The 24,331-nt window shown below is 40.8% G+C and overlaps 1 protein-coding gene across 1 annotated transcript in view; it reads left to right on the forward strand.

The window, feature by feature from the left end:
• Positions 1-24,331, forward strand: part of bmp2k (BMP2 inducible kinase) — a 57,249-nt gene that overhangs the window by 24,167 nt on the left and 8,751 nt on the right. The window contains exons 2-15 of the mRNA XM_086315455.1: positions 2,751-2,869; positions 5,107-5,212; positions 6,490-6,632; positions 9,674-9,795; positions 12,365-12,446; positions 14,674-14,806; positions 16,100-16,203; positions 16,289-16,368; positions 16,576-16,724; positions 17,145-17,344; positions 17,451-17,639; positions 20,118-20,359; positions 20,674-20,840; positions 21,255-21,368. Coding sequence (XP_086171581.1) covers positions 2,751-2,869; positions 5,107-5,212; positions 6,490-6,632; positions 9,674-9,795; positions 12,365-12,446; positions 14,674-14,806; positions 16,100-16,203; positions 16,289-16,368; positions 16,576-16,724; positions 17,145-17,344; positions 17,451-17,639; positions 20,118-20,359; positions 20,674-20,840; positions 21,255-21,368 — 1,950 coding nt within the window. The remainder of the gene's footprint in view (positions 1-2,750; positions 2,870-5,106; positions 5,213-6,489; positions 6,633-9,673; positions 9,796-12,364; positions 12,447-14,673; positions 14,807-16,099; positions 16,204-16,288; positions 16,369-16,575; positions 16,725-17,144; positions 17,345-17,450; positions 17,640-20,117; positions 20,360-20,673; positions 20,841-21,254; positions 21,369-24,331) is intronic.

Here is a 24,331-nt window from a genome sequence, read left to right on the forward strand (position 1 = left end):
ATCTTGCAATCAGTGCTGCTCATCTGATATTACTTATTTGCACACCTCAAAGTCATCATGACAACTGCCTCAGTTTACTAGACTGCACATCGACTCATCAAGGGTTTAATGCCCTAAAATCTCTACTCTCTATTCATTTACCTGCTTTGCTGTATTTCTCCCATGTGTCCTTAAACAGACTGCTCTTTTCAGTCTCTTGGCCCCTTGCCTAAGCAAATGGATTTCTTCTTATAAAATCTGTCACCCTGTCCATTTCAGCCTCCACAACATCTTCTTGCCTGAAGTTAGATTTTTACGTCTGCTTCCTGAATCTTTGTGGCAAAGTAGCTTACCTCAAGATGACTCACAGGTAGCTTTTGCCTCAAACAGCAGGGCCATAAAGCATGCTGCACATCACAAATGATTTGGTTTTTCAGCTTGCAGAAAGTCTGCAAGAATGACTGCTTCCCAGTGTCTTAAAAAGGATCTCTTAAATAGGAGCCTAACCCACCATTTGATTCAGTTTTCTGTCTCATGGCTTTGTACTCATCTGCCTTGTTACAGGAAATCAATTTAATCGAGGCACGGCAGTTTGGAGTGACCATCAAGCTGACCTTAGCGCGCTGGGCAGACCAAAGCAAATCAATGAACAGCATCCAGCAGCCGTAAACGGCTTTGGCTCTTGTACTTGGCAGAATTTCTGTTTTGCTTCAATCTTGAAATGATAGCCTGGCTGCAGATACAGCTGCTGAGCAGCGACAGTCATGCATCCATTTTATTTTTATATGAATATGATAGTTATCCAGTATGACTGAAATTGTCGCAGGAAGTCAACGGGGGGTAAATTAAACTGCAACCATAACTGGTGATTTCTGAAAAAAACTGTTTGTTTTAGACTGTCAGGAATTTAATTTACTTAATTTTATTTATACAGCACAAAATCACAACAACAGTCACCTCAAAGTGCTTTATATTGTAAGGTAGACCCTACAATACATACAGAGAATAACCCAACAATAATATGACCCCATATGAGCAAGCACTTTGGCAACAGTGGGAAGGAAAAACTCCCTTTTAACAGGAAGAAACCACCAGCAGGACCAGGCTCAGGGTAGGCTTCCCTACCCCTTCAAAGGTCTATTTATTGCTTAAGACTTTTAAGTAGTTTACTCAAAAAAATGTTTGATTCCACCGCATTTCAGAAACATTTCGTAACCAGTCCACTCATCCTAGTCCTAGAAGCAATCAAAGCTGGAAGGAAAACGCTGCAGACGAATATTTTATGCATGTGATGGGTATAATCACAGGTTTAAGAGTTAAAGGCTTGCACATCTGCAGGTCTGTCTCAAACACCAACTTACCATGACTTGTGAACAAGACCATGAGACACTTAAGCTCTCCCAACCCAGAGGAATTAATTCAGTGTTTTATTATCTGGAAAATTGTAGTAATATGTCACTTTGTGGCATTTATAGAAACTCTAGTGAAAATGTGGGCTGCTTATCCGAACAGTCAAACTTTAGTCTCAAGAAACCTGTTGTACGATTTCGTAGAATCACCAGTAATTATCAGATTCTGGGCATTTTTGACACTGCCAATCCCGATTGAAGGAAAGACTAGAAAGAATAGACCCAACTAGTCTCATTTTGAATGCTGTTATTTTATTTGCAGTGTCACATTTACACTGAACACAGCTCTAACATAGCAGCTTGTCCTCTTGTCTTTAGCTCCCTGTTTTGTTCTGTTCTGAGCTTGTGGGATGACCTCATCCACTCCTTCCAATCTGATAATGTGTGCTACATTAACACACTGTTGCGACCACATATAAGCAAACACTTTGCTTCAGTCTGTTTATGTTCTCTTTGCCAGACCGGGGCTTGCTGTCTTCTGTTTACTGTCCTCACAAGGACACACAGATGTAACCGTCATTAATCAGATGCACTTATGTAGCACTCCCCTCATTAAAACACAACTTCCGATTGTAGTGAGTATGTGGTCTTTTGTCCTGAGGTGACTTTCATAACAAGTGCACCATTGTAGAGCTTTCATTCCTCTCTGTGGTCAGTGGACTTTGATGCCCGCCACTCAGTGACTCAGCAAACCCCTGGTAATCAGACCAAAGGCTGCCCCATCACAGCACACACTGGCACATCTGTCTTCATTGGCACACTGTATCCCTAAACTTCAATTTTCCACTTTCTGTTGGAAATCCACTGTGGTTTAAAAGGAAAATGGCGTGATTTAGTCCGAATTAGATCCAGTTGGAGTTCAGACCATGCAGGCCAAATAAGCTTATCCTTAACCTGTTAGCTGCTGGTTAATCAGCATTTTGGAGTCCTTTTCAGAATACTTCATTATACACAGTCTGTAATTGCTGTTTTACACAAGGGAATCAAGAAATGTCATCCGTTTGGGGAGATTTTGGTTTGTTACCTTCACTTTTCAACCCTTGAAGTTCTTGTTTAGCATGTGCACGTGTCTTTGTTGCCTGGCCACCAGTCTGGATGAACTGTTGATAACCATCCACGAGTGACATGGATGGTTTATAAAAAAAAAAAGAAAAAAAAAAAGAAGTTTAAATGCACTTATCATCATGTTGGAACGTGAGCCATTTTCCATTACGAGACTCAATACAGAATCTTAAGTGAGAAGTTTTATACATAGAGTGCCTCCGTCTGAAGCCTCATGTTATCCTGTACAATAACTTCCATACAAGAGAAAGTTTCGAAGCAGCTGATGTAAAGATAACTTATCATTCCGTCTTCTTACAGGAGGCTTCTCTGTGGTGTTTCTGGCTCGTACGCACAGCGGTGTACGCTGTGCTCTCAAAAGGATGTACGTCAACAATGTCCCGGACCTGAATGTCTACAAGAGAGAGATCACTATCATGGTGAGAGCAGCATCAGTGTTCCTTCATTTCAACTACACTTAAAGCCTTTGTGCTTATCTTTATTGCTAAAGTGTTTCAGTAACATTGTGGAAATTTAGATAATTACTTTTACTTTATCGTCATATGACAGTGGAGTAAGTTGTGTGCCCATTGTAAGTGCTTTTTCAATAGTTTTACAAAATTTGCTACCAATGTCCGTCATCCTCTCCTACAACTTTGGTGTGATGAGGATGATATGCAGCTCTGTGGGTCATTTATTAGATTTATCATGAGGTTATGCGTCTTGCTCTTGGTCTTCTATTACTGGTATTGTTGCTCCTGCCGCACCTGGTCTATTACTTATTAAACCTTATTCAGGTTTGTATAAATGAGCAGCATCAGCATTTCATAAACGGTAAAAAAGGAAAACGATAAATACATTTGAGACTTTTGTTTTGAAAGTCTGAACCTTTTATGTCCAGGTATATTTTCTACAGCTCACGTGCAGTGTTCATTTAGAGCCTTTGACACAATTCTGAGAACCCTGTTAACTTCCTGTAACTCATTAGAGGCTTTTATTTTGAAAATGTCATTATAGTGCCAAAAGTTTGTATTGCTGCATTTTTAACCTTTTTCTGGTCTCAGTTTGAGTTTAAAAAAGGAGTTTTAATGAATGATTTATTTTATTTTATTTATTTTTTTAAGAAATACTTCAGTCACGGGCAAGCTGGGTTGCTCACCTGGTTGAGTGGGCAACCCATATGCCAAAAGGCTGCAGGGTCCTGGGTTTGAGTCCACCCATAACCATTTCACATATGCAACTCCCTTCACTCTTTTCCTGCTTTCATGTTATTCTCCTCTGTCCTAATGAAGAACAGCTCACTATGAGCTGTTTAGTCAGCTTTGTGTGTCAATTCTTTTTCATCAACTGGAACAATGTGTCACACACACACAGCTGACCTTAAACTCTGACACAGTTCAGGTCTGTCAGGACACGACTGTAGGTGTGTCGGTTTCCAAGAAATGCTGCAGTTTCTCTCCTCGTGCTGCCCTTTGGGAACCAGCAGATGTGCTCTGATGCATTAATAATACAAGAATAAATAAAGTTAAGATTAAGGCTACGTCCACACGTACACGGATATTTTTGAAAGCGGAGATTTTCCATTTTCGTTTTAAAAAATAATCCCGTCCACACGTGAACGCAAAAATGAAGGAAAACACTGCTAGGAACATGCCAAAGTAACAGGTGGTGATATATTCCCAACCGTGTAGAAATGTTGGCCAATCAGAAGTCTAGAAGCCTCGGTGGGAAATAGTAAACAAAGCTGGGGCATAGAAGCAGAACAGAGTCGTATGTGAGGAGGGACAGTAACTGTGTGTGTATATGTAAGCATTTAAACACTGCAGAGAGTACAAGTAACAGTAATGTAGAAATTCATTTCACCGAAACAATAACGTGGCGCACAGTGTGACGTCAAAAAAGGCGCACACCTTTGACGCTGCGTTTTCTCCGTTTTCCTCGTCCACACGTAAATGCAAAAACTGAGTTTTCGAAAATATCCGTAAATCTCCGTTTTCAGTGACCGAAAACGCCGTTTACGTGTGGACGAAAGGTGCAAACGCATAGAAAAATCTGCGTTTTAAAAAATACCCAGCTACGTGTGGACGTAGCCTTACAGAGTTAAGAGATGAGCATGGTGTAAGAGCATGAGTTATCAAGTGAAAAACCAAAACAAACAGAGCTCGCCTCTGAAGCAGCTGAATTGCACTCACACCTGTGTTTTTCTTCCAATCATACTTGGCAAAGCCAGCAGTTACAAATATTTAAGAAAAACATTTTAATAATTCAGAAGATGTTTTAATTCTAGGAGAATTTATTTTATTGTATGGATGAATTAAAAAACAAACAAACAATTGCAGTGTGTAAGATTTTATGCAGTGTTTGGCTCATCGGTGACTCGTCTCTGATTAACATGATGGGAGTCTTTAAAGCAGTTTGCAGCACATTATTTCAGACTGTGGTTTTCATGCTTCTACATTCAATAGCTGGGTGAACCATAACTGAAGCAATATAGGAGCAACACTACACATGTCTAAACATGAACCAGCACTCACTAAAAAGAAGGAAAAGAAAAGTTTGTGTCCAGTCTGACGATCCTTTTATCACATCAGTTGATTCTTTGTGTTGCTGTTTGATATGATACGTGTTTGATATTTCTTTCTGTCACGCTCTTCCCCCGTTTTCTTCCTCTTTGCAGAAAGAGCTGTCGGGCCATAAGAACATCGTTGGTTACCTGGACTCTACGATCAGTCCTGCGTCAGACAGCGTGTGGGAGGTCCTGATCCTTATGGAGTACTGTAAAGGTACAACCTGTCCCTGTAAATATAAACATGTTCTGACAGGCCTCATAGTTCTGCTTTATGCATGTAGTCGTTTCTATTTTTTAAAAAGCACTTCTGGTTTTTATTTTGGTTTGAGTTCTGTTTTTGTTTAGGTTGGGGGAAAAAAAATAAACACAAAAGGACAAGCAATGAATAATCTGCTAACTAGGTGATAATAAGCTGGCTGGCTTACTGTTGGGTTAGTGCGGTAGGACTCCAGTATTGGTTGCCAAAGCAACCAATGTGGTGGGTTTTTTTTCTCTGCAATTTTTCCCCCCAGAAAGCCTTGTCTTTTCAAACTGTTGCAACATCTCCCTCTATATTTGTTAATCTGTTCTGTACTGATATATCATTAAAACTGTAAAAAATTGAGACTTACTCGACCAGCTGATGCAACACAATGGCCCACAGATAGGACGCCACTTTTGTCATATGGCACGGTTTGGCAGAGCAAGAACAACAAGCACAATGGCTCCATTAATCAGCACAAACTTCACCAGTTAAGCAAATTTAGGATAAAGTCCAAGAGGCAGAGGAATAAACGTGTAAGGAAAAAGTAAAAATGTGCAGCATTTTGTTTGCTTTCTGCATCGTCTTGCATTGGTGCTATTTAAGTTTTTAAAGCTAAACGATTAATTGAGTTTCGGCTTCTGAATAATTATAAAAACAAAATAACTGAAATAAGACCGGTCTCTTCCATTTATTTTTGCTTTGAGACTCTCATTTCTGTTTTCTAACTTTTTAAATATTTGGTTATAAATGAAGTGCTTGCCTTACAGCACTGTGCTTTTAGTACTTATAAAGCTCTGAGTCGTCTTTTTGCCCCCATCTGTTCTCATGGTAAGGCGGGCTTGCGTGATCATTTTGTTACCATTGTGTAAAATTGGCTTCATAGACAAAAGAAACCCACCCGGGAGTCATGATGGCCATTACCGATGTCTACCAGGCAACCCTTTGTGCCCAGCAGCATTTGCCTCTTTCTTTTTTCCTTTAATGCAAGCATCATAAGTTAAAGAATTGTGTTGAGTAATTGAGATTAAAGTGTGATTATTATTTTAGCACCCCTGGCCTCTATATTGATCATGCACTGCCCTTTAAAGCAGTTTTGCCCTCATCAGAATAAGTTTACATGCAAACAGTACAGTAGTTACTGAGAATAGCTGATAATAGTTTTTATGGTCAAACATGCTGTATGTATTGTTTTGATCTGTTTTCACTCCTAAAGCGGTCTCTCCAACCCCTTTATTCTCTCTCTGCAGCGGGGCAGGTAGTGAAGCAAATGAACCAGCGGTTAAACGTGGGCTTCAGCGAGGCTGAGGTCCTCCACATCTTCTGTGACACGTGTGAGGCCGTGGCCCGCTTGCACCAATGCAAAACGCCCATCATCCACAGAGACCTTAAGGTGAGGCCGGTATTTTTGTACTTTTCCATCCCCTCCTCTGTTTCATGAAAGAAGCTTAAATGATGGACAGATGGGTTGGTGACAGTTACACTTGTGCAGCGTAAAACATAGAAAGGTAAATGTACATTAACGAATTTCAAAGGGCTCAATCACCCCACAGAAGAAAACAAAAAACCCCCAAAAAAACTAACGTGTTATTTTGTATTTTTAAAAAGCGCGGCCTGACTGCAAAAATCACACTTACACAGATGTTCATCCACACAAATGAAGAAAAGAAAGACCACTTGAGCTTTAGTGAAGTTAATAGGATAAGGCACCAGGTAAGATGAACCAACAGTTTAGTTGGTGAAATATTAAAATATAACTTTTGTTTAAATGCGATGTCTACACATTATTACAGTTTGAAATCTGAAACTGTTAAACAGTGTCGGATTTGTTAAATGATTAACTTTACGGTTAAAGAAAAGTGTGTCACCTGCAAACTGTAAACCCTTTCCTGGAGACGTGTGTGTGTGTGTGCAGCAGACGCATACAGAATGAGTAACTCTGGTTTGCAGTTTAAGCAGGTTTCTATTTAATTAAATATCAGATGTTATTTATAAGTGAACTAAATTTGCGTGGTCAGCAGGAGGAATGCTTTAGTTTTACTTCACCCCTCATTCTCACTCCTCTGCTTCCTCTTACGTGTCGCTGCTTCCTTTGCCAGCTCGTTCACTTACTTCCGCTCCTTCCTCTCGTCCGATAACCCCGTTTGTTGCTCATCTATGACCTTTTCCGGATTGTTCCAGAGCTCCAAAGTTAAATCTTCCTGGCCAACTTTAACCCACTTTAATTTTTAGATTTCTAATTCAAAGGGTGGCTAAAAGCCAGATTTGCCCTCATTTGCTGATGCCTGGAGACTGGTGGTAATTTCCCACCCTAGTTGAATCCTCCTCAGTGGCCCCATCAGTGCACTGCTGTACTCAGTCCAGTTGGACAAGCCTCTAAACAGTGCAGTCCCTTCAGCTCCACAGGCTGGTCCTCTGTTCGCTGTCTATCTGTTCAGCCTACACGGCTTACATAACGTTGCAGGGACACAAAAGACTGCGGAGGCCCAGTCACGCAGTGCCAGGGGAAGTGAGAGTGCAAAAAAGGCCCTTAACCCTGAGCTGTCAACAGATTGAGGCACTCACTGTTTCTTTCATTAGCTCAGGTTTTCCTTGGACAGTTTAAAGTCTTTTTGGTCTCATCTTTTCTGCCACATCTCCCACAAACACATCACTGGTTTCCTCCTTTCAGATGTTTAATTTTAAAATCTTATTCCTGGTTGCTTTTCATTTCTTTCTGCCTCAGAAGGTAGAAATATTAACTGAAAAATGAGGCATTAAACCCACACAAAGCTGGCTTGCTCAGTTCAGCTGAAACATCAGTGTTAGATCAGGTTTTGTGAGGATGGAATCTCTGTATAATGTAATAGGAGTCGACGAGCCACCGTTTGGTTGTTTGCTCATCTGTCTATCACAGCTGATGTGATTTTAGTGGAATACTTCATACCAGTCTGACTTTCCAAATAAATTCAGAGTGCCAGGAAGCAGTGTCTGTGTTTTTAAGGTTTTTCATTAAACACACACTAATGAGATCTTTTCAAAATTACATCCAATTGTTTATTAAAAACTAACCATAGTATTAAACTTAAAAAAAAGGCTGATGAAGTTATAGGAGAGAGTTGTTGAAGCTAGGTTAAGGAGAGAGGTGAGGGTCAGGGAAGCACCTTTATGACTTCATACTGAGCAGTCATAATGTGATATTTGCTTCGATGGTGCTGATTGAGAATCCCAGAGGGAGTTACACTTGGATCTAGAGAAAGGACATGAGGGTCCCAAAACAGGAGCTGTGGTGCATTTAGGAAGTCGGGAGTGGTGATGTATGCGAGTGGTGCAGGAGACAAGTATGAGACAGCGAGACAGTGGTGAGGTGTGCTTCAGGAGTGACTGTTGGGTTCAAGGTTGGGGTCTGATTGCATCAGGGATCAGCTCTGAGCCTCTCGCTGTTTGCAGTGGCAGATTGGTTTCTCTATAGACTGTTTACACACAGCGTTGCGATCTGCGCGTCCAAGTGATCCTGGAGAGGTGGAGATATGCACTGAAGGGAAGAGGAATGAAAGTCGGTATAAGAAAAACAGATATGAACTGTCAGTCTTTGTTTTTGACTCTAAAACTCATACCTTTAAGACCTGAGGCTTATGGGTTTGTTTTAGGTCACATGATGACTCTCTAAACACATTAAAAATGTGAAATTATTGGTGTTAACCTCATTCCAGCTTCTTTCATGGTTAAAACATTTTGGACAACAGCTGCACAAACTGCGTCAGAAGCGAATTGTCTTGGTTGTCCTCTTGGCCTTCTTTGTCTTCTTCATTTTCCTCTTGACCTTGACCATCTCGACATTTCTGATGTCTTTTGACCCCTGCGTGTTAGGATGCATTGTTCCAGACCACATGCAAACAATGGCCAGTGAGGTGTCGTTGTGTTTAGTGTGTCACTAAGGCAGTGGCTTTGTGTTTACACCTGGGGAACGGTGTGCTCTCCCCAATGTGGAAAAGTATGACTTGGGTATAGCGTATTAACGAATGGTTGGACTGTGTAATTGCAGATAAGATTTGATGACTTCAAAAAACAGCCCCTCATTAGTTATGATTTACCAACATTTGGACCAGACCTGAAAGCTATGTTCAGCAAAAGCCAGCAGTTGAAATCTAAAGCATCCATAAGTGAGGTATAAACCGTCAAAGTGAGGAGTGACAAATTATGAAATTAAAACATTAAACGTTGTACTAAGACTGCAGCTGAGAGGCTCTGAAAACATTAGAGACTTCTACTTACCTGTGCACACTAACACATTAGAATTATTGTCTTCTTCTGCTGTTGTTTCCCCCCCCTCGCTAGGTGCATCTGTGCTGTGCTGTGTAGGGTTTTCATTAATTTTTCCAATAGTTTTTATTTCCATTATGTCATTTTTCTCCTGAAAACATTCCAAACCCTGCTGTGTTTCTTTTTTGCCAGGTTGAGAATATCCTGCTGAATGACCAAGGAAATTATGTGCTGTGCGACTTTGGCAGCGCCACTCACAGAGTTTTACTGCCACAGAAGGACGGCGTGGCTGCTGTGGAGGACGAGATTAAGAAGTAAGGGTTTTTAGGGCCTGAACATAGCCAGTTGTTTGATGTTTGTCAATGTTTTTAAAAATGTGTCCTGTAAGGGAAGAGCTGTTAAACGCCACCAGCAACCCCATAAAGTCTCTATATTAGGACTCTTTTTTTTTTTTTCTTCCTTTTGCCATTTTAAAAAGTCAAATATTTTATTTTTCTGAGTCGATATGAAACGATAAGATTGGTCTGATGAATAATCAGGGACTGCTTCACACTGAGAGGTAGACTGAGTGGAATATAATACTTGTTAATATGTTCATGACAGTTTGTTTTTGTGGCTGGTGGATTCAAATTAATTACTTTTCATTGTTAATAATAATTTTTCTTGTAGTAAAACTGATGAGATTAAGGAATCTATTCTGTGAGAAAATGTCCCGGGCTAAGATGGGCAGCATTAAGTATAACAAGAGTAAAATGTAAAAATCCTTAAATGTCATTATCTATCATAGATGATGATGATGATAAAAACAAAACGGATAACCATAAAAGAGAATCATGGCCTTATATTTGTTGTTTTGGTTAAAAAAAAAAATATGGAGGAAAAAAAACAAACTAATATAAGTCACAAAGTGAAAACATTGTTGGATGTAGACTGTGTGCGTGTGGGCATGCGTGTTTACGAGCCTTTAAAGATCGTTGCTGATAATCAAATCTTGAATTCAGAGGAAATGTGAGGCACATAAACAAGGTCAGTTTGCACTATGTGGCAGTTTCTTGGCAGTTTTTGCCTCGTTATCTTTCTTAGTTTTGTTTTTTTTTTTTTTTTTAAATAATTTCCAGTGCAGAGAGAGGTGCTGCCGTCTGTGGTAGGTGGCTGCGTAATGGCCCAGAACCAACAGATATCAGAGATTATGCCCAGTAATGGGATGTGATTACGTAGGCACTTCTTGCCCCATGCACATTTGTATGGCAGGGATCTGCAGTCTTAGATGTGATTCTGTTTGTATAGTGTCAAATCACAGAAGCCTGTTCAGCATTGGCCTGTTCAATTTCACCCGTTTATAGCTGCAATAAAGTCCAGTATGTGTGGTTGTTATCAGTAATAGGACGATGTGTAAATCTGCCCAGTCATACAGAAATGGGCTTTAGATCTACGCTGACTCAGCTGGTTTTCCATCTAACATTTCAAAGCCGGACTTGCTCAAAATGCAACCAGCTGTTTTGAATGTTATCAGACAGATTCTGAAGAGGAAACTAAATGAAATGTTTGTTCTTCTATTGCAGTAAATGAGGAACTCTCTGACCTGCAGTCGCTTTTTTTTTCTTCTGTGCATCAATAAACAGAAGCAGACAAAGTCATGAAAGCATTGAAAGCTTGTATTTATGTGAAAGTGCAAAACGATACACATAAAAGTTTGAATCTGAATTTGAATTATAACTTTGGCCAGTGACTAGAAAAACAAAAAACTGGTTTGTGTGTACTATGTTTGGATATCTTTGAGTACAGAAAATTGGAGTGCTACTATACTTGTGGGGACCAACAGTCACTTATGGGGACAAATCCTGGTCCCCATGAGTTTGTAGGCATTTTTGAGGCTCAAAATGTGGTTTTAGCGTCAGGGTTACAGTTAGGCTATGGTTAAGGTTAGACATTCATTTTTGATGGTTGCAGCAAGTGGCTAGGGAAAGCATTATGTCAATTAGATGTCCTCACTGAGATATGAAAGTGTGTGTGTGTGTGAGAGTGAAATCAAACACACCCTTCTTTTGCAGTGATGTGCTTTTGCTTTGCACTAGAAGTTGTTTGTAGCGATGAATCAGAAGAGAAAAGGTCATTTGAATATGAAGTTCCCCTTGACTTTATCAGGCCCCTTATTGAGCCTGTTGTTTAGCTGCTTAGCTACATCTTTTGTTTTGGTTCACTGTTAGAGCCAAACATGTTGTTATGAAACCTAAAAATCCTCTCCTGTCCTACCTGGTCAGTGTTAAAACAGCTGAATAAAATAATTTGATTCTAGCTACTACACATAGTGGCGCGTTTGAGGACGTCAAAAACGAATAGATGTATACTTGCCTGTTGCCTAGTAGCAAAATCAGAAAACATACAAAGAGTCTTTTCAGTTATTTCAGATTAATGATGACCTGAAATATATTAGGTATTTTAATTTTGTGACTTCAACAGCCAGCAAAAACATCAGGCAAAGCCAGCTCAAACTGTACCAAACACACCTATTCAAGCTGCAGATTTCACACAGGAGTCGTCCCTGGATATGTTCCAGCACCTCCTCCACCCCAGCATCCACCTGTAGGCTCCAGGGGATGTTTAGTAATCACTCCCCAATTTTCTGTGTGTAATACAGAGCCTAGTTGCCAAGCTCTTAACTGTATTCTGTTGTAATCACTCATTTTAAACATCAGTTGAGTGACTGAAATACACTTCATTTAAAAACAAAACTACAAATACTGAAAATGTGTTAGAGTAGAAATGTAAATCAGCAGTGAATGATGGGGAGAAAGTTCCTAGCAGTGCTGGATTTTTGAACATACTTTCATCTATTGGACAACAAAACTTTCATCTATTACTTCCTGTTGTTGTGTTGTACAGGTACACAACCCTTTCTTACCGCGCGCCGGAGATGATTAACTTGTATGCAGGAAAAGCCATCACCACTAAGGCTGATATATGGGTAAGGTCCTTCCCTGTTTGTATGTATGCTGTCTGTGTGTGTTACGCAGGCTGCAGGGCTGGTTTGACCTGGCAGTACTCTGCCCCGACAGGTTCCTCCTCTCTCTTTCTCTCCCAGCTATTTGCCTCCACCAGCTCTCCAGCAGCGTTTTTCCTTCATAAAACATTGAGCAACATCAGTCACAACAAAGCTAGTTGTTCTTCCCTCTCTGCTCCCCGTCCTTTTTCATTTTGGGTCCATATGTGATTATTAGACTCAGTTAAGGGCCTTGATAGGCTTGTGTGAAATGGGCCTCTGCTGTTTTGAAAGAAAGAGGCAGAGAAGCAGAAACAAGTGTTTGGACAGGAGCCATTATTGAGGAATTGTGTACGTTAATGACGTAAAACAGCCAAGGATGTGGCTGATAATGGGACAACTAGTGTTTTATTTCTTAGAATGTTTAGTAAGCATCTTATTTTGTTTGAAACATTTAAAAAAGACCTAAAATTATTAGTAGATTGGAAGAAGCTGTGGTGTCAAATCTAGTCAAATCAGAAACTTTCACAAAGAATTAAAGGCCCCACACTCTTGACCCCATGCCATTTGCCTACTCCATGCTACGTTAGATCTCTGGCTAGTTGTTGCCAACGCATAAATGCAAAGTGTCATTAAACTGAATCGAACAGATGGGCCTGTAGATGAGCCCATTGTCACAGATACCTGATCAGGGTTATTGAGTCGGGCTCAGACTGATATCTGATCCAAATGTCAGATTTATGCATCAATATCGTACATCAGTAATAAAGTGATGATGATTTTTGCCATTATCAAGCTGCTCCAGATGATGAGATTAAGGTCAATCCTTTTACTTTGCATGTCTATAAAATACTTCTTTAATGCTTCCTCTATGAATACATAGTCAGTCAGTAGTAAGACAGCACGGCTCAGCACAGCCTGATGAAAGTGGCTTCAGTCTGTTAGAGCTATTCAGTCTCTGGTCGAAGGAAAATGCCTACTGTAGGAGTCCAAAAAACCCCCAGCTTCCTGTCAACTACCCCATGTGCTGTCACTTCCTGTTTTTGAGCCATGTGCCTGACGGTGAGCTGTGCCTCACACACATTTCTTAAGCGTTTATTCCTACTTTGTGGGGTTGTTTGGTGGTCACGCTGGCTCACTTAGATTAGGAGCATCAGCCTGGATTAGCTTGTTAAGGAGAGTGGTGCAGACTATCATCAGATGGAGCGCTTAAAGGGAAACCGTTCCCTAATGGGGCGGCTAATTCCGAAGTCTCTTTCATCCCAAACTGCATGGTCAGCAGATATGCTGGATACTGGAGCCAAATGTAGCTTAAGCTGAATATATGTTTTAGTTCAGAGCACTTTTGCATGCCGGTTTGTTTGGACAGCCATACTGCCTGCAGAGCAGACTCTGGGCCTGATTTTGTAAACACAGTTTTTTAGCGTGTGACATGAATAAAAATATTTTTTTCTAATAAGGACCTGTGCACCTCTGTAGGAAGAGAAAGGAAGCATCATTTCGAGGGCCAGGGCATGGTTTCTTGATCTATTCAGTGATTGTAGAATCCCATTTTTCTTTTCTTTTAATGTGATGAATACCAATGAGCACCATTGATAATTCTCCTGCACACATCATCTTAGACTTCTTACAAAGACTTCTTGTATCCTTTAATGGTAATCTTGATTTGTTTTCTATTTAAGCCTATCAGTCAATTTTATCACATGCCACCAAATTACTGAAAACATCTTAAAGATAATTTCAGTGGTTCAGTAATTCAGGAAACATGCATTTAAAGTTTATCACTGTTGTTTGTATCGTCATTGTCTCAGGGCAAGGAGGAAAGCACCCAGGTTCTGATGGGTATTTTGGGTACTTACAGAGTTTTGCTTTAAATCCTTTGGGCTGTTCAGGCTTAGTTGAACAAACCTAGTATTTCTTCAGTTATAAACAAAATGTGTCTGCATCAAAAACTTCCATGGCATCTGATGTTTAATGAGATATTGTTATTATTATTATCAATATTAGCTGCTTTATTTTGGGAGAAAATGAGGTGGTGTTTGAATTGAAGACATGGATACACTCCTCACGCTGGGTGTTTTGGGTTTTGCGATAGAATACACACTAACAAAACTTGGGTATGATGTTGGCACTGGGGCTGAGTCTTTAGCAGTGCCCATCCTCAAAGTAACTGGATACAGGTGTTTGACCAGGTTGTTTGTTTTCTCCACAGGCACTTGGATGCTTGTTGTACAAGCTGTGTTTCTTCGCACTTCCATTTGGGGAGAGTCAAGTCGCCATATGTGATGGAACCTTTATCGTTCCAGATAACTCCAAATTCTCCTTCAAGTTGCACTGTTTAATCAGTAAGTTGGAGTTTAACGTGTCACACGGAGCAGCTGAATACAGCTTTGTAGTTATTAATAACTATCCAGAATAACTTTCGTTTGTTTTGTTTTTTTCCTGTGGTGTCTTTTTTGATTCAGTAGTTATTTAACATCATTTTGTCAACGAGCAAAATATTCTGTCTGCAATTTGTCTCCCACATTTGCAGATTATCAAAGATGTGAAAAAAATGTTGTTTAAATTGGAAATCGTCTCCCGCTTTATGGAGCTTGACTTTAGGCTTGACCGTAACAAATGTTACTTTGATGTAATTTCACAGATAAATATAAGAAATACAAAGCCATTTTACAGTCTCCACCTTTTTAGTGTGGTTTCTTCTCCGCTGTTGTCACCCACAGAGTGATCTCTTTCAGTCTTTTTTTTTTTATTTTTTTTTAATGCATTTACCCAACTCAAGCCTGTTTGAACCAGTCGAGGACGTCAGTCACGACAGCTTTGTTTGTGCTCAAGTTATTTCACTTCCCCAAATGTATCCTGTGGCGGAGCTTCCTTTTTAAAACACTTGACAAACAGCTCCACCAAGTGGTCAAGGGAAGACGATACATGCCAAATACATGTTGTTCTGCACCAGAGTTGATATAGTTAAACTTTTTTAAATGTATTTTTTTTAATATAAATATATTTTTAATTTAGCTTTACTTACTTTGCAGAGTGGGTTTGCTGGTTACTGTTTCATTGTTCTGGATTAAAAATATTTAGTTTTAAAAGAAAAGATTTCTCTTAATTATTATAATGTCAGGGTCAAGAATTAGGAATTTAGACGAGATTTGATTTGATTTTGATTTTATTGATTAGCATTCAATTATCTCAATGAATACAGAACAAAGATCTACCACAAAGCAAGAAAGCATGAGACAAGGCTAATCAAAAGGTATTGGCTGAAGCATTTGCTTATTACGCCAACCCTTTTAACGAAAGATCTTTTTGCATGCAGCTCCTGTACACAGGGCTCGAAGCAAAGAATAAAAGAAAGCAAAAACAAAACAAAAAAAAAACTTTCCACCTTAGATAAGTAACTACATCAAAGCAAAACAATCAAGAGGACAAGATATTACAGCAGCTCAATAGTGTAGTGGTTTACACAATTGCCCAACAAGCAAAAGGTCAGTGAACAAATGCATGAGTGGTTTCAAATAGTTTCTTTTTTCAACTGTCTACTTTTTACTTTTGTTTCAAGTAACTGAAACTTCCTTTTAATTAACTGTAGAAATCTTGCTCTTGTAGTGTATAAAGTGATCTTTAATCTTCTTCAGGATATATGCTCGAACCAGACCAGGAGAAGAGACCTGACATTTACCAAGTGTCCTATTTTGCCTTCAAATTAGCTGGAAAAGACTGTCCAGTGCCAAATCTCTTCGTAAGTCACAGGCATAAAACAGTCAGCATGTCTTTAGCCTTTCCTCACTGGCTTATTAAAATGAACCTCCCTGCTGTTTATCTAGAACTCTCCCATCCCGACGTCACTCCCTGAGCCTCTGACAGCCAGCGAGGTCGCTGCTAAGAAGAGCTTGACGAAAGCCAGGTGCTGCTCACCGACAGTTTTATTATGTATAAACTGAAAATGGAAATGATGGATTACTTTAATCTTATGTATTCATTTTTTATTTTATTGTTGTTGTTTTTTTGTTTTTTTTACCTCTTGAGATCACAGCCTGTCAGCTGTTACAAACGCACATAGTACAGTTCTTCCTGCACATGCTGAGGGACACTTTTGCTTCCTCCTTTACAGGATCACAGACTCTGTGGGCCCAACGGAAACATCGATAGCTCCCAGACAGCGGCCAAAGGCTGCAAACAGTAATGTCCTGCCTCTCACTAACACTGTCACCCCTGTCAAGATGACCGTGCCTTCAGCACCCGTCAGCAACGGCCAGAAAGGTTTGTTAAACATCAGTAGGATGGATTTTTATATCTAAGAAAATGTCTTAAAGGAGTTTGTTAAAAGTCTTTATTTTGACTAAATACAGTACAGACTATATACACATATTATTTTCAAACAAACCAAAACACATTTCTTAAAATTACTGAAAATTATTTATGATTATTTATTTATGCATAAATTCCCGAACTAAATATCTTCCAAATGAGGATAATGCTGCAATGTTTTGCTCATTGCCTGCATCCTCATCTGTGGATGTAGGCAGAATGTTGATTGACTGGTAAATCAGCAACCGGCTCAGCTCTCGTCACCATGTGATATCTGAATATATAAACCCCTCGATATCCTGAATTTAGATTTACTTGTTATTTCCTTTTCTGGAGTCTAAAGAACAAACACTGTTCATCTGTACCTCTCAGCTCCCACTCCTGGCTCTGGGCAACCATCCATACAGTCTCAGCCTCAGCAACAGCCTCAGCCACAGGCCAGCAGTCAACAACACAGAGTCCTGCAGCAGCTACAACCTGGTGATTTGCGTCTGCAGCAGCTACAACAGCATCACCACCACCAGGCAGTGCAGCAACAACATGCAAATGCACATCAACTCCAATACCTCCAGGTACGTCACACCATGATCCCAGTTATTACGCATCAGTCATTTTTAAGCCATCACTTGGAGGCAATGTTTTCCAAACTTTTTTTTTTTTTTTTAATTTTGACTTCAGTACCAACAGGCTGTGCAGCAGTCGCTTCAGCTTCAGCAGCAGCAGCAGCAACAGGCCATGCTCCAGCAACAGCAGCAGCAACAGGCCATGCTTCAGCAGCAGCAACAACAGGCCATGCTCCAACAGCAGCAGCAGCAGCAGCAGATGATGTATCAGCAGCAGGTTGCTCAGGCTCAGTACGCCGCCATGGTGAGTCCTTTCAGAGGTCTAGATGTGACGCCAAAACCCCCAGTGATGCAATAAGATACCCTAAACTTTGGTGACTGCATTCGTTATGTTTAAAAAGGACGTTTAGTTTAATTCAACATCTTTGTTTTGCGCACCTGTGGACCACTTCCAGTGCTCATGCAGTTTCTCCTGCTGAAGAGAGCTGGGTCTGCAGCCAAGACCCAGACACCAAACAGCAGAAATGGCTCCCAGTCTATCTACCTGTAGTCATGTAGCTCCAATGCTCAATATTTAAAAATCAAGAAGGTAATACTTGACTTGGACAGATCTCAATTTCAAATTCTCAGTTTGTTCTGGCCATATCAACAAACATGTGGCCCCTTTTTGGCCTTGTGCGGCTTGGCTTATGTGGAGTCTGCTCTTGAATCGACAGCCATCAAATTGAATTTGCTTTTTGTTCAAGCGACTGGGAAAAAAAAAACGTGACAGCATTTCAGAGCAGAAGACTTTATCCAAAACTGCAGTAAATAGTTTGAGCAAATGACAGCGAAACACATGGAGACACAGCGTGAAATAACACGGAGCTGAATATTTCATTTAATGTCATAATGGCCTAAATTTGCTCTCTGTTCCAAACACTGGCAGCCAGTCCTCCTCCCTCGAATCTCCTCACGTCTGTGCCAAGCAGCATTGGAAGCAGACGCTCAAACTTCCTACTGAATCTGTCCAAATATTCTGAAAACTAGTATTTACTGAATCAAACACACAAACACAGGTCCTCCAAATGTGCACTGTAAGGGCGGCGTAATTTTTAGTCTGTTTCCCACCGAGCGCGTACCATCTGTTTTATTTCAGAGGCAATCTGGTCTGAGCGAAGCCACGAGGGGATCGAACAGAGGGTGAAATGGAGCAGTTTTATCTATGTTGCGTTCTGACATATGAAGCGGTTCATATTCGGGGGAAGAGGCGAGTGCTCAGAATTACTGTTCTTATTCCCAAGATACCTGCTTAGTGTTTAAAAAGCAGCATTTCCACACCGATCTTAGACCTGCTCCTTATTGTGAGGAAGACGCGTTGCACATTTGTAATATGGTTTAATGACATTGGATCAGTTTCATTTGTGCGGTACTTTAAATGCACAACAGCAGTGTGGAAAAAACTGCTTTACAAACTTGGAGAGTGGAGAAAGTGTTGGATGACTAGAGGATTTAGAGAAAAAGGTGAACCATAAACTGTATTTTTTCATTTCGTCGTCATTTGCAGAATTTATTTATATACTACTCAAACAAATTAAAGGAACACTTTGGAAACACATGAGACTGCAATGGGGGAACAAATTATGCTAGATATCTGCACTGATATGGACTGGGTAAAACTGCTACATCATTTTATAGAACTTAAAATTATTAACCTGCAGAGCCCTGAATTCAAAGACGCACTGAAAATCAGTGAAAAACTGATGCAGCAGACTGGTCCATTTTGCAAAAATTTCATTGCAGCAACTTAAAAAGGTACTTGTCCCCTGTGTGCTTGTATGCATGCTCTTAATGAGGTGATGGATGGTGTCCTCTGGGATCTCTTCCCAGATCATGAGTGATTGGATGACCCTAAACATGAAGACCCAGAGGTTTTCTATTGGATTTAGGTCAGGCGAGCGTTAAGGGACGGTCAATGTTATCAATTCCTGTATCCTCCAAGCGTTGTCGTGCACCAGGAGGAACCCTGGACCCACTGCTCCAGTGTAGGGTTTGACTGTGGGTCCAAGGCTTTGATCCTCACACCTTCTGGCAGTTAGGGTGATGTTGCCTATGGATATCCCTTCCCAGACCATCATGGACCATAGCACCAAACTGTTCATGCTGAGCGATGTTACGTGCAGCATCGCATTCTCCACGCCTTCTCCAGACCCCTTCACGTCTGTCACATGTGCTCAGGGTGAACCTGCTCTCTTCTGTGAAAAGCACAGGGTGCCAGTGTTGGAACTGCCAACCTCGTGAAGTCTCTTTTTGGTTGTTTGGTCCGAAATATTCACACCAGTGGCCTTCTGTAGGGTTCTGGCAGTGTTCATCCTGTTCCACCTTGTACAAAGAAGTCGATACCGGCCCTGCTGATGGGTTAAGGGCCTTCTGTGGCCCTGTCCAGCTCTCCTGAAACGATTGTCTCCTGGAATCTCCCACGTGTGGTTGACCAGATCAATACCCCAGAACTTTAACTGACTTGAGCATCTTGTTTCGAAGTGTTTCGGACTCTCTGATTGGCCAGAAAATTGATCTGTCAGCCATAGTTTGAGTTAGTCGTTATTAGTTGATGTGTTCAGTTTGGTGTTCGATGTGCTGTTTTGACTTTCATTCCCTCATCCCTCCCCTCCACCGTGTCCCCAGCTTTCCAAATCCAGAACTGGTTTCTAACAACATTTCATCATCATAATGCGCCATGAAATCAATGGTCCGTCCCTCATTCCCTCCCCCCCTTCTTCTCCCTCTCTTCCTTCCCTAACAGCTGCAACAGTACCAACAGGCTTTTGTCCAGCAACAACAGCAGCATCAGCAACATCATCAACAACATCCACAGCAGCAGCAGCATCATCCTGCTCAGCAGCCTCTCCCCTATATGTCTTCCCCTCTTGAGTTCCAGATCCCTCTGGGTTCCTACAATGCGACCACACCCACCACAGGAACTGGAGCTGGTACTTGCCAGATGGGGGGGCCATCTCCTGTAGATCCCTCATACACTAACCCCAGGTAATGTCCTTTGAATCTGTTTGTGGAAGTGAAATTAGATTGGTTTCCTTCTACATGTGAGAGTATTTCCCTTCTTTCCATTTTTAAGCATATAGAAAGTTTTTATGTGATGTGAAAATGGGATTTACATTAATCATCTGTATGTTGAAGATGGATGCAAGCACCGTGACCTCAGCCGTTTGTTCTCACTTCAGCATTGGGTTTTTTCAGTCCTATCGGTTGTTTGGAAAACGCATGCAGTTTGTGAAGTCTTAGAAATATCTGATTGGTATTGTCTCTAACGTGGTCTGTTTGCTGTCCCCTCTCTGCCGTAGGAACCCTCTGCTGTCCACAGATGGGGTCACCCCTCCTTTGCAGAGCTGCAGCAGTGCAGTCAGCAACCCTCCCGATATGTCAGGCTGGAACCCTTTCGGAGAGGACAACTTTTCTAAATTGACCGAGGAGGAGCTGCTTGACCGGGAATTTGACATGCTCAGAGCAAGCAAGTGAACTCTAACGTTTTAACTCTTTTGTCATTTCAAGAAAAGAAAGAAAAGAGGTGATTGTTTGAAAAGTGTTGCCGTAGACGGAGAAATTTTCTGTAAACATTTCAGCTCCTCGTTAATGTCTTTTTCAGATAAAGGGAAAAATCTGGCATGTGAACCACATGATTGTGTATCACCGTGTTTATTTAGCTTTTTAACCAGATGGAGAATAAACATTTTTCTGTTGTTAAAATAGCAGATTTTGGGCATTGTGCTCTTACTGAGTGTATTCTCAGAGCTGTGGGAGTCTGTACATATTTGAGGGAACATTTATCAGTAACACCCACAATCATATGCAACAATATTTAATTTCAAAACTACTTCTATCACCTCGTAGCTGTAGATATCTAATTGTGATCTTTTATGTACAGAAAAGCCAGCGGAGAGGACAACGAGCGTGGAAACTGACCGACCGCCGCCTGCCGCAGCCAAGCCCCTTCCTCCAGAGGATCTCTTCGGCTCAGTCCCATTTGTGGCCAACGCAGGCAAGTCTTAGAGGAGTCTCTACCGTGAGGACCCAACACTGTGGAGCCACCTGCCTCCCCCAGTCTGTCCTCTTCTTGCCCCCCCCCCCCCCCCCAATCCCAGTCTTCTCCCCTCACCTGACCTCTGGTCAGAAGCTCCTATGCCACAAGGACCCAGCAGTGGGCCATTTAAAACCAATGATCAGCCAGATTTGTGTTGTTTCCTAATGTTAGTTGGAAGATTTAGATGCACTTATGCTGTCATTATGAATCATATTATTAATAATAATAATGATTTTAAAAAAGCAAATTGCAGCTTTTGCTCCTCCTGTGGTTAAAATAGGAAGCGAAGGAGTAGCAGGTGTGTCGATGCATTCAATGCAGTGAAGTTTAACAGAAGGCTTATTAATGAAAATATAATGTCCCGTTGGAACAAACCTTTATGCAAGTCAGATGGAAGTCCACTCATAAACACGTCTCTCTCCACGCGGCTGGAGCAAGGTACTAACACAGAACAGTCAGAGGTATGTGCTCATTGTGAGGCACTTTGGATTAAATTACACTTTGAATAAAAGTGCATTAAAAAAGTTTGGTGAGAATCAAAAACTTCTGTGTCCAGCTTGGACAAGAGCTGGATGAAATTGCTGTTTAAAAGCAATATGAAATGTCACGTGGTTGGTACTACAAAGGGCTGAGTGATGTTTAAATGTCAGTTATTTAGTTTCTGACTGGTGAATAAATGAATACAAAGGCCATCTAATTAAAAGAATTTCAGGAGTCATAAGAATATTTTTTTTCTTCGTGGTGTTAAATTTTGCAGCAAATTCATTATAGCACCATTTGAATTTAACAGTATTACAGTCGTCTTAATAAAGCGGGTTATTCGGTGTTCAGCCAAACGCTTGAGCTGCTTTCGGACTTTTGCAGTTCCTTCGACTCTGACAGGAAGTCGCACCTTTCTGCATGTCTGCACTTCAGGAATGAGGCCATAAAGTTTACAGACAACTCCAGCACAAGAGGAGCCTTTAGTGACGTTGGTGTTTGCTGTGGCAGCACTGACAACTTGTATATTTACAAATAAACAGATAAATAAAATTAGAGTAAAACACAGAGACATTGGTCCAGGCTTTAAGAACCTGATTTGGACTCATCAGGTCAAATATTGTCATTTTTCTGACTTCAGAGCCGAGTTGGAGCATTTCCGTAGTTTGCTAATAAAATGGAAAAACGGGCACACACTAACTATTGCATTGGCAAAATGAGAGAGCTAAATAACGGTTGTCATCACTGTGAAGTCCAGCTGCGTTCCTGGGAAGATCCATAGATTTAAACCAGTCCTGTACATCAAGGAGTCACTCACAGTGAGGCAGTGAAGGACAGTATTACTGCGTAGTAAATTACAACCCCCACAGCTCCTTCCTTGGTCTGTCTTTTCTAAGTTTTTCTATTCAACTCAGTTTTCATCAGAAAGGAAGAAAAAAAGCTCTGATTGTTGGAACTCTTTGGTCCGAAAGCGTCTGTTTTACTCGCAGCTTTGTAAACATGTTTTATTTTGCATGATTTACCATATCGGAGAGTTGGTGCTATATATTTGGTGTTAGGGACTGAAACATGTAGCTGAGATGATCTCACACCCATCTTTCAGCTCCTGTATTATTACGACGTCTGTCGAACCATCGCTCAGCCCTGGTACTAACAAACTCCACTTTGAGGAGGGGAAAAAAGCAAACTTGAACTTCCAAAGTTATGGCTCGTTGCCGTTTGTTTACATGGCGATACTGTCGCCCCTGCGCGGCCATTGAAACTGCAAAGATTCCTCACACGTTGCACAATAGTTTTCCCGAAGCCTCAAATGTTCTTCACATGTGGAGTGAGCACTTTACTGTGGAGGCCGACGTCATAACCTGATGATTAGTTCTTCTGATTTGGCTTCATTAACCAGACTGCTTGTGGTTCACCCCCCCCTCCCCTTCTTCCCTAACACAGATCACAGCCTTGTTAAAGCAATGTGAATATCTGAGCGCAGTATTTCTACATTTATCACATCTGTGGCAGCAATAAGCTTCTGTGCCTCTGTACTCTTCCTGCTCCTTAAATGTGAATTGATTAATGTTTTGATAGGTGATTTAGACACGCTGTTTATAATTAATGGAATATATTTAATGATTAATCCTGAAACATTTTATTTTCTAAAGGAGAGTGAGTGTTTTTTTCTTTTCTCTCTCTCTACAGTAAATTCATCTCAAACACGCAGGCTTAATGCAAATCCATCTTAGAGTAGATTAAGACAAGATGACAATGCAATATAACCCTATAAGCACTTGAATGTAAGTGTGGAAATATTTTATCGTCTTCACTTATTACTTAAGGAATATAAAAATCTATACAAGTTCAAATTGGATAAAACGAAAACCAAAAAAGAAGCCAAAAAACAAGAAAAGGGACTCTTGTACCGAGCTGATGCAGAACCCACTTTGTTGGGACTCATTCCTTCAGGCTGGCATGAAAAAATTTGCAGCAAATTTTGGAGCAGCCTCTTCGCTCGTGTTTGTGCCATCAGTTGGTTAGTTTAGTGTTTTGTTGTTTTAAAGCCCGCTGCCGACTTTAAAAACCGGATCGGGTCAGGTTTTATTTTCCGTGATTCGATATCGGGCTCCAGCTCCACCTGCTGGTCCCCTGCAGCTCTGCTTCTGAGCGTTAAACCCTAATAAATATCCAGTTTGTGATTTAAGTGTTTCTGGTGTTGGCGACTTGTACTTGTGCCTGCTGCCAGACGGTGGGGAAGTTGATTTTAATCCTCTTTGATGACCAACAGCTGACAGTATTTTTATTTAATTTTTTTTAACAAAGGAACTACATTTTATAAAAAGACCAGTGTGCTGATTTACTTTACAGGAACTTCCATAAAATCTGACTTTAACTCTATCAAGCGCGGATAACAGGGTGCCCGTCGTAACCCTTAAAGATCTCTGAGTAACTTTATG

This window comes from Aulonocara sp. 'chitande type north' Nkhata Bay, linkage group LG12 (genome assembly GCF_057382095.1).
Source record: "Aulonocara sp. 'chitande type north' Nkhata Bay isolate Kocher_YH1m ecotype deep benthic linkage group LG12, A_spYH_male_GT1.1, whole genome shotgun sequence".
NCBI classification, from domain to species: Eukaryota; Metazoa; Chordata; class Actinopteri; order Cichliformes; family Cichlidae; genus Aulonocara; species Aulonocara sp. 'chitande type north' Nkhata Bay.